The sequence below is a fragment of the Fistularia commersonii genome, chromosome 21 (assembly GCF_037954325.1).
Source record: "Fistularia commersonii isolate RoL2024-O1a breed Wild chromosome 21, RoL_Fcom_v1.0, whole genome shotgun sequence".
In the NCBI taxonomy this organism is placed as follows: Eukaryota; Metazoa; Chordata; class Actinopteri; order Syngnathiformes; family Fistulariidae; genus Fistularia; species Fistularia commersonii.
In genome coordinates, this window is record NC_141304.1 from 3,231,825 (window position 1) to 3,241,822 (window position 9,998).

General features: G+C 51.8%; 2 protein-coding genes across 2 annotated transcripts; one reads left to right on the plus strand and one right to left on the minus strand.

Moving 5' to 3' along the window:
• Positions 1-1,311: 1,311 nt before the first annotated feature.
• Positions 1,312-6,701, minus strand: LOC147222077 (sorting nexin-5). The gene is made up of 17 exons (XM_086168690.1): positions 6,661-6,701; positions 6,364-6,467; positions 6,188-6,288; positions 5,652-5,852; positions 5,412-5,522; positions 5,166-5,273; positions 3,858-3,918; positions 3,644-3,768; positions 2,847-2,930; positions 2,698-2,772; positions 2,592-2,622; positions 2,300-2,387; positions 2,192-2,231; positions 2,019-2,105; positions 1,848-1,937; positions 1,661-1,726; positions 1,312-1,582 (listed from the first exon to the last, which is right to left on the minus strand). Exons 4-17 carry the CDS (start codon positions 5,655-5,657, stop codon positions 1,445-1,447), a joined length of 1,110 nt encoding a protein of 369 aa, XP_086024816.1. The 5' UTR covers positions 5,658-5,852; positions 6,188-6,288; positions 6,364-6,467; positions 6,661-6,701; the 3' UTR covers positions 1,312-1,444.
• Positions 6,702-6,712: 11 nt separating this feature from the next.
• On the plus strand, positions 6,713-9,980 carry zc3h10 (zinc finger CCCH-type containing 10). Its single transcript, XM_086168689.1, has 3 exons — positions 6,713-6,911; positions 7,355-8,658; positions 9,284-9,980. Exons 2-3 carry the CDS (start codon positions 7,528-7,530, stop codon positions 9,794-9,796), a joined length of 1,644 nt encoding a protein of 547 aa, XP_086024815.1. The 5' UTR covers positions 6,713-6,911; positions 7,355-7,527; the 3' UTR covers positions 9,797-9,980.
• Positions 9,981-9,998: the final 18 nt, after the last annotated feature.

Sequence of the window (9,998 nt, forward strand, 5' to 3'; positions counted from 1 at the left end):
AGGCATGACAGTGATTAGATTTAATGAGGCTCCCACCACCACCACCTTGGTTCCGCACAATTCTGCCGTGCCGCTTTTTCGCTAATTTGATGCGGAAGCAGAGCCGAGTACCGGACCTGCTGACAGGAGGCGGCGTGCCGGTGAATTCCAGATTAAAAGCGCCTCAACTTTCTTCCTCTGGTCGGGATTCTCAGCCGGCTGTAATTGGCAGGTGTGTTGGCCCTGGTTGGAGAGGCGGGGTGGAGACTTTCATATTTCACACATGTTGTTGGAGTTTGTTCTTTCCGCCTGCGGAGGGAGGAAGTAATCAAAGCTTCCTGTGAAGATGGGGGGGTTCCTGTCAATCAACCTAAGAGACGGCTCAATAATCCCCCCCCACCGCAAAAAAAAGATTCAGGTCTCCAATGGCAGCGAGTGCAAGCAGGACTAATCCTGGTTTGTTTTTGTGGTGGTGGCGCAGTGGTTAGCGCTTCAGCCTCACAGAACGAGGGGTTCCATTCTGACGAGGGGACCTTTCTGTGATGTATGTTCTCCCCGATCGACCCATCTATACATATATATGTATATTTATCAATATATGTGTGTGTGCGGCGCTTGCATGTTGTCCCTGTGTCCGCGTGGGTTTCCTCACACATTGGAAAAGCATACCGCAGGTTACTTGGAAAAAAATTAGGAATACTTCCAGGAGTGAGTGAATGTTGTGTTTGTGTGTGGATTGCGATTGACTGGCGACCGGTCCAAGGTGTACCTGGACTCTACATGACGTTTGGTGAATGGCTGCATGTATTGATATCTGTGCGTGAACCGTGCCAATCACAGCTGCGATAGCTCTGGCTGCAGGAGAAGCAGCATTGAAAATGAATGAATGAATGAATGAATACCAGAATCCTCTGATATGCTTTGTGTTCTAACAGACCTTCAGGTGGAGAGCAGCTTGTCTGAGCATCACTGAAGCTCCAGGATCTTCTGACCTCAACTTTTATCATGTAATAACCCTCGCACGCCCCCCCCGAAAACAGTAACCACGGTAACCTAACAGCTTGAGAATTGGATCAATTTTCAAGGTCACACCAAGATTTTCATCTCCTCGGGCGCTCAGGTCTGGTCTTCGCCTGCAGCTGTCGGCCCTCCGCCCACTCCTTCTCTCCCCGACCTCGGGAATCAGAAGGACTGCAGGAGGTCATTGGGAGATCCTTGCTTTCAGAGACAAAAATAGAGCGTCCGCTCTGCCGTGACCTTGCAAGGGGAGCTTGAACCTGCTGATTAATGATCCTGGAACCAGAAACACACTCAGAGGCGAGTCGGACCAAGGAAGCGCATTCATCATACTTTATTTGGCGCCACCCTGGGGGATGGAGCGGCACCGGACGTGAAGGAAGCTCCACACAGGTCATTGCTGGTTACAGGATGAAGGGACTCTCACTAGCCGTGCTAGTGGGCATCATCAGGCCATCTCCCTGAAGGTCTGCAGGTGGCGCTGTAGCTGCTCGGCACCCTCTCTGGCAGCCAGGAGCTGCTGCTCGCACCAGCTGACCAGGACCTGCTGCAGCATCTCCACCCGGTCGCCGCGGAAACGGGCAATCTGCAGGAGAGGCCTCTTATTACGCTTTTGCGCAGGTGATACTGCTACCTTCAAACAGCTTCCCAGACCTGGCCTCACCTCCTGCCTGGCCAGCTGGCTGATGTGGTTGAATTCGGCCGCCGCCGCCTCCCTGGTCCCTTCCAGCTGAGGAACACGGACAACACAAGCACTTTGTCACCGTGACTCCAGCAGATCTCTCAGCTCGCACACACAGAGCTTCACTGCCACCTGCTGGTCGGAGGACGGGACGGACAGAGGGACTCACCGCCGCCTTCTTAGCAGGTTTGGCCTTCTCTGCGTTCTTTGTGGCAGCTTCCAGCTCCACCAGTTTGCAGGTCCTCCTGAAAAGCATCTCCTGTGATAACAAGAGATGAGAACCAGTGTAAGATGAACGGATGAAACCATTATGGAGGCATCTGTCAGAGAGTCCAGACACCTTCTCTGCCTCCTGGTAGCGATAGTCCAGATCCAGTCCGAGCCCCATGGTGCCCACGTCCTGCTCGGCGACAGTCGTCATGTTGTTCTACCAAAATAAACACACACAAACACAGGTGTTTCGCCTTGCGGGTGTGTTTCAAGCCGATCCTTAAAAAGACCAAGAGAAAATACCTTCATGGACTCGAACACCTCGGACAGCTTAACACACAGCCTGAAAGAGAGTCAGATTGTTTGTTTGTATTTTTTTTGTTTGTTTGTGTCCATCTTGCCTGGTCTCACTTGTTGAAGACCCGTTTGTCCGGATCTTCTCCCGGTTCCACGCCGAGGAGCAGGGCCGCGGCGAAGTGCCCGAAGGCCAGGGCGATCTCTGTTGGCACATAGTGAGATTCATTCATTCATTCATTTCCCACAACACTTAACCAGCAAACAGGGTTGCAAGGGGATGGAGCCAATCCCGGCTGGCACACACACACACACACACACACACACAAGCGCGTTGACCCCAGGCGCTTTGTAGGGTCACGGTTGTGTGGCTGTATGGATCGCAGCGGCGCAGCACGACGTGTCTTACTCTGCTCGCTCAGCACCACATCCAGGAACCTCTGCAGGGGGAGAAAGAGAAGTTCAGAGGTCGACCACGTGTTAGGCGGCGAGGGAGAGGCAAGGAAATAGCTCACTTCTGCCGTGTTCTTGGCGCAAACTGTCAGGATGAGGTTGTGGTCGCGACAGTCCTGGAAGAAGTCGTCAACGTCCTGCGGACGGAGTGCGGCGTTAGAGCCAACGGACGGGCGAGCCAAGCGGAGACGCTTCCACGGTTCGAGAATACCTTGTGGCCTTCTTTCCTCATCTCCTCCACAGCCTGACTCAGACGGCTGAAGATGTTTCTCCGAACTCGCTGTCTGCCTGGAGGCTGCAAACAGACCAGGGAGTTAAACCCACACTTTGGATTCACATATTTCATGAACTGGAAATCACACCTTCCAGGACTTTCCTCTTTCATTCATTCATTTATTCATTGTCTATTTTGCTTATCCCGCCGTCAGGGTTACAGGGATGCAGAAGCCTATCATAGTTGTCATTGGCTGAGAGGTGAGGTTCCCCCTGGACCAATCACAGGGCCACATACTGTATAGACATACAACTTCTAATCTACACGTCTAGACTAGGTGGGACCTCCGATCAACCTCATCCTCATCAACCTCCGATCAACCTCATCATCATCATTATTATCATTATTATTAATAATAATGATAATCATGATAATTTAGATATGATTTATTTATTATGAATATTGTTAATATTAATGCTGATTATATAGGCTCAAGCATCCCCTGCGACCCTGAGTGCAAGTAAGCAGAAGAAGATGGAAAATAATTCATATTTATCTAACATTTATTGTTATTACTATCATTTATTATTTTTATTGCTACTTATTATTTATAAATTTTATTATTATTGTTAATAATAATAATGACTATAATACTTTTTATTCACTTGTATTTATTGATATTATTATTAGCATTAGTGATGTATAAATCATTATTATTATTATTATTATTATTATTTTTATCATCATCAGACCAACCTGTGTCCATAAATTGAAGCCTGTCTGTCTGCACTCACCTCAGGGCTGGTGAGGAACGTCTCCAGGGCTTTGTTTCTGCCGAGAATGGGATGTGCCGCCACCTGGCGGAGGAAAGTCTGCAGTGCGGTGCAGTACGGCAGCCACTCTCCCAAACCCAGGAAACCTGCGTGGGACGCGGGAGTTGGTAGAGGTGTGATTTTAACAGATGCACAAATCAAAAAAAAACAAAAAGGACTTTCTGCACAAACTCACCGAGCTGCTTCATGACCTTGGCCGACCCGTTCACCTGGGCCTTAGCCGGAAGAGGAGGAAACTAGAGGAGAGGTTGTCACAGCAGAAGTACATCAATATCTTCTTTTTTTATTTTGTATAGAATATGGATATAAATAAAGATATGGGTCTCCGGGGATTTTCTATAGAAATTCTTGTTCCCAACATGCATGGATATGCATATATTTGTACGGGTCTGCAGAAGCTGCATGCTGAATCAGATGATACCCCCCCCTCAGCTTACATGTGCACACACACATGCACACACTCATACACATGCATAAAAGTGGAGCAGGGCAGTTCCTGAATCACCCACGTTAACTATTGAAATCTTCCTACTGAATAAGAGAATCACAAGTCCAAGGTCGCCATTAGCCCTGATCCTATAAGTCCTCTGACTGGCTACTGCTGAGACCATAAGGCGAGACAGAGGAGTCAGAAACCTCCAATGATTCGTATGAATTGTTCACTGACTCAGGTCACCGGACTCACCGGAAACACTATTGAGTCAAATGATTCGTCTGAATTGATTCACTGACTCAGGTCAGCTGATTCACTGGAAACACTATTGAGTCAAATGATTCGTCTGAATTGATTCACTGACTCAGGTCAGCTGACTCACTGAAAGCAACGCAGACTCGCAGATGATTCTTATAGATAATATTTATCTATAATGTTGAATATATTTTCTATATTTTTCATTTATTCTCTTTTGGTTGGTTTTAATTTTGATAACTTTACAACTGATTTGCACATTTTGTATTTTCAATCAGTTCGGTTGTTTTCATTTATGTAGCAATCTAAAATGTTAAATTCTACTAAATTAAGAAGTTTCTTCATTTCTTAATGATTTCCAATGTCTGCACTTGGAATTTCCTGCTATTCTTATATTTCTATTTTATCCTTATCTATTAAAAATAAAAACTTTTTGCACATTTTGATTCCAATTGGTCACTATTTTACATTCAACATTATTTCATCTTGGTTAACTTGCAACTGATTCGTACATTGTGCATTTAATTTTATTTGTTATTTGTATTTCAGTTGTTTTTACTTTGTTTCATGCGGAATTTCAAAATGAACCTCCGCAAACTTATCCCATGCATCTATAGTGACACTTTGTTCAATGGTTTTTCCCAGGGGTTGAGGTGCCAAAGACACTGACCCAAATGACTCAACTGAAACGAATCACTGATGTGAGGGACTCAGATGAGTCAACGACCCAAAAAGGTCGACCGTCCTGCAAAACAAGGAGTGGCGGGAGATGCAAAGAGGAGCAGGGTTACTGACGATCATTCCTTGAACTCCGGGCTGGTCATCCTGAGAGAAGAGGTACTGCTGCAGCCACTCGAAGTCCTCGTAGGTCCTGTCCACATGGTGCTCCCCGGTCCCGGACAGCTGCCGGACACAACGGCCAAATGACTTTCCCTGAATCACTGTGACCCCCCCCCATCCCTCCTTGTCAGAGCTTGACCTCTCAGCAACTTCGGCATTTCACCAAGGTGAGCGACGGCGTCGCAGAAGAAACCTTCTCACCTTCTGAGAGACGATCAGGAAGGTGAGCGTGTCCCCATCTCTCAAGACCTCGGCAACCCTGACACTGTGTCCGTGGACGCTCAGGATAGGCGTCCCTTCACCGACCTCAGTCTGAGAAGAAGAAACGGTTGTCAGTCGCAAGCCAGTGAGGCTGAAGAGCCTGTGTTTGGCATCGACGGGCAAGCGTCCCTGCCGTCACATGACCCTCGGGCACGAACGAACGCTGTAAGCTTCACCTACCATCATCCTCCAATCCGTCCGGAGTTTCTTTTCTGTTTGCTGGATTGGTCGCCTTTTGTCCGGCAAAAGAAAGAGAAAGACGTGCAGGAGATCTTTCCTCTCGGGTTGGCCTGACTGCTGAGCGTGCACAGGATATCCTTTGGGTCAAAGTGCACGTTGGACTTTTGAGAAATGGAGTGAAACACTGCTGAATCTAAAGTGCTGGCGAAGGAAAAAAAAAGAAATAAGAGGAGGGAACGGTGTGTTAGTCAGTAACTTTGGGCACGCCCACACAGGAAGAGAGGCATAACGGTCCAATGGCTTTCCTCTCTGTTGGCCTGTAAACAAGCGGTGAAAGCTGCAAGTTGTCCCATAAAAAGGCCTCAGCGGCCTTTGAATAATAACCCAAAGAAAAACAACACATGTCGAGATAATCGTCTCGGTATAGAACAATAGTGTCGATAAAAACACTGGTGCTATGTGGAGGCAACCCTCATGATCTCTGGTGTAGATGTTTTAGTGTCCCTGCTCATCAACCAGGCGCCAACGGTGCTTACCGACAAGGGGACCGCCGTCCGAAAACAGCCGGACATCACTGGGTCAAATCCTCTGAGATCCACTGTCAGCACCCTCAGGTTGAGGTGATTTAAAGAAATCCCTGCAAAACCAACAGGTTCAGATCTGTCTTCTGCTTATTTTAACTTTTTTAAAAACTTCTGCAATCTCTCTTAACTTCACTTCTGTGCCTCTGTTTTTATCTGGGCGGTGCTGGGAGAGCAGCTTTTTTATCTGCTCGGCGGTTGGTGCAGGTTCCAGGCGAGGGTCTGGCAGTAGCTCCTGCACGAAAGAACTGCAGTGTGGACGAGTGAATGCTGATTTGATGTTCTCGTAACTTAGCTCTGGACGTCACAGAGCAAAATTAATTGGCTTCAATGCAGCTGGAGGTGCGAGAATGTAAAAACACAACCGCTCGCTATGGAAAACAAATAACCCCCAGGTGAACCGGCAGCTTTTTATAGCTGCAACTCACCATTCTTGTCGCTAGATGGCAGTAAAGAAATAGCATCGAGGGGGCGGCGCAGAGTAAGAGAGGATCTTCTTCGTTGGTCCGGAAAGGTGGTAAACAGTAACCGGGGCCTTGTGGGAGCCCAAATAATGCAACCTTTGTTGTTGCCGTCGGCGGTGACGGTTTCGTTCTGATTTTTGACGCGACGGAGCGCTGAGCTTTGGGCTGGTGAGCCACCTGGCCTTCCCACTCCGGACTCCGACGGCCGCCACTCGGTAAGACAATGCTAGCATGCGCTAGCCAAACCCCCTACTAGCGTTAGCATCAGCTAGCTACCCCCCCCTACTTGCGTTAGCATCCGCTAGCCAAACCACCCACCACCGTTACTTTTAGCCGTGTAGCGCGGTGGGTGTAAGGCCGGGAGACCCGGGGGCCGGACATGGGGATGGGCAAGGAGTGCTCTGTGGCTCGGCTGTTAACACGGTTATTTACGCCTACGTTTAGCCTTTGAAATGTTTACGTTTCGCAGGGCTAATACTCAGTCCCTGCCGCTGTCTTTCTCTAGTTTCTCCAAAATTGCTTCCTGTTGCTTACCAGTCTGCGTCACTTGTTGTGCTTGTTTTCTTCTCTCCAGCTGGTCCATCCTCCCCCCACCTGGTGCTCCTATTCACCTCCACTGCGACTTTTAACTATGTCCCATTTGTATTTTTACTTTCAGATCATCCGTCTGGAGATCCCCAACAGGCCAAGGAGGACACCACCTGCCCTCCCTCCCTCATTTTGACCCATGTGAATGTGGAGCTGGACACCCCAGCCGCTCCATGCCCCCCTCCCACACACACACACACACACACATGAGTGCTGTTTTCACCCTGAGCCGGGCCAAGCGCCATGCCTGACCGGGACGCCTCCTACCTGTCAGGCGGTGGCGGGAGTGTTGGCGGTCTGAGTGAGGACGGGGGGCCTGGCTCTGGTTTGGCAGGCTGCTCCGCTGAGGGCAGGGGGGGCTCGGGAGGCGGTGTCGGAGGCAACGTCTCTGCGGGTATGGGGGGAGGAGGGGCACTGGGAAACGGCAACGGTTGTGCAAATGGTGCTGGACTGGCGCTGGACGGAGTCTGCAGGGATTTTATCCGAAACGTGTGCAAGCGGGGGAAACGCTGCCGCTTCAGGCACCCAGATTTCAACGAGGTGCCAGACCTGGGAGTGCAGAAGAACGAGTTCATCTTCTGCCATGACCACCAGAACAAGGAGTGCCTGCGCTCCAACTGCCGCTTCGTGCACGGATCGAAGGAGGACGAGGACCATTACAAGAAAACAGGGGAGCTGCCCCTCAGATTGAGGGGGAAGGTCGCGGCCCGACTGGGTCTGTCCCCCCTGGATCTACCCCACAGCCGGGGCGAGGTTCCCATCTGCAGAGACTTCCTGAAAGGGGAGTGCCAGAGGGGCAACAAATGTAAATTTCGCCACCTGAAGAAGGACTACGAATACGAGACTTCCAGAGTGGGAGTGCCCGGCGTCATAGGGCCGAGCGCCGGAGGGATGGCGAACGCTGGGGGCGGGATAAACGGTGGCGGTGGGGGCGGGGGGGTGTGCGGGGGAGTGCAAGGACTTGTGGGAGGTGGCGGCGGGAACAATATGATGGGGATGGGGTGCCCCAGCTTGGGGGGCTGCAGAGACACTGGTCTGTCGGGGGTCGGAGGAGCCAGCACCGGCGGGATGAGCGGATGCCTGTCGTTAGGCGCGTCGGGTCAGAGACGCTTTGACAGGAGCTCCTGCTCCGTGTACGACCCCCTATTGGAGAGCGGGCTGTTTGACGCCAGCTCCCTGGAGGCCTCAATGGACCACAGCACCCTGCAGCTCAAGAGGCGGCGCTTGGAGGGGCTGCGACTGGCGGACGGTAGCGTGGGCGGACACTACGAGCTGGGGGTCCAGGCCACACTCCCCCCGCGCCCTCTGGAGTACAGGTTCCTGGAGGAGGAAAACTCCCTGCTGAGGAAGAGGGTGGAGGAGTTGAAAAAACAGGTTAGAAAGGGGGTGGATGTAACGTCTAAAAAGGTTCCCACTGTGTTTCTGTTTGATGTAAACCTCACAAACCGGGTTTGGGGCCATGCTCACAGACACGTGCTTTTTAGATTCCATCTCAAGACGGCTCTGGGAAAAGTCAATTACCAGCCTTGCGACTGCTGTTCAGACTTGTGCTGAATTCCCCCTGCGCTGCCAACAGGAAGCACGTGCCCTTGCAGGGAGGGCCCTGCAGGCCGCCATTAGGAGGCATGAGATGGCAGGTCCTGGCGGGCTCAGAGGATTGCCGGTGGAATGATTGTGTCTCAGATCATGGCTGGGGAGGGGATCCGCTCACGGGCCCGACCCAAGAAGACTCCGGAGGGAGACCTGGCCAAGGTGTCTGGGCGGGGGAACGTAAAGAAAGTGCAGTCACCAGCGACACGTTCAACGTGGCATCCTGAGGGCAGCCCATCCCTGCGCTTATCAGGAGCTGCAGGTGGTGGGGGCGGGTCTTCAAATGCATCTCTGACCGTGTTTTTGGCGGCAGAGTGGAGATGTTGTGTTGCAGGACTGCGTGACGAACATATTCAGATGCCCGGAGGTGTTTGGTGTGAAAGGTCCGTCTCCCCTCTGCTCTTCCCAGGTGTCCAATCTCATCGCCACCAATGAGGTCCTGTTGGAACAGAACGCCCAGTTCCGGAGCCAGGCCAAGGTGATGACCCTGTCCTCCACGCCGGCCCCGAGCGAGCAGACTCTCGCGCCCCCCGTGGGCTCGGTCAGCTCCTACAACCACAGCATCGCCCAGACTCACACCACGCTGAGCAGCGCCGGCCTGCAGCCGCGGCCCGTCACCCAGCAGGACCTGGTGGCTCCCACCGGTGCCCCGGCCGCGCCCCCGGCCAACGCTGCACCGCCCACCGCGCCACCCCCCCACCTCAACCCGGAGATCGCCCCGCTCTCCGCTGCCCTCGCACAGACTATCGCCCAGGGCATGGCGCCGCCCGTCTCCATGGCGCCAGTAGCTGTGTCGGTGGCGCCGGTGGCCGTGTCCATGACGCAGCCCCTCCCTGGGATCACCATGAGCCACGCCACTTCCCCCATGGTGTCCTACCCCATTGCCAGCCAGAGCATGAGGATCACCACCCTGCCGCATTAGCACGCACACATTGTCTTGTTTGTATGGCGCAGGGGTCGATAAAAGCCAATCCGGCAACATAACAGGAAGTGTGTTCGATTGTAACCCCCCCTGCACAGGAAGTGATCTGTGAACATTGTTAATGTACCAAAGGGACCTTCTCAAACATGGTGACCACCTGACATCATGTGATGTCATCACTAAACTGCTGCACTCATCTTTT

Excerpts from the sequence above, each read along its gene's own strand:
- LOC147222077 (XM_086168690.1), bottom strand. Across the intron at positions 2,388-2,591 it reads TGTGGTGCTGAGCGAGCAGA|AGATCGCCCTGGCCTTCGGG; the intron begins GTAAGACACGTC and ends ATGTGCCAACAG. Across the intron at positions 1,938-2,018 it reads GCTACCAGGAGGCAGAGAAG|GAGATGCTTTTCAGGAGGAC; the intron begins GTGTCTGGACTC and ends TTGTTATCACAG.
- zc3h10 (XM_086168689.1), top strand. The coding sequence starts at position 7,528 with ATGCCTGACCGGGACGCCTCCTACCTGTCAGGCGGTGGCGGGAGTGTT. Across the intron at positions 8,659-9,283 it reads TGGAGGAGTTGAAAAAACAG|GTGTCCAATCTCATCGCCAC; the intron begins GTTAGAAAGGGG and ends TGCTCTTCCCAG.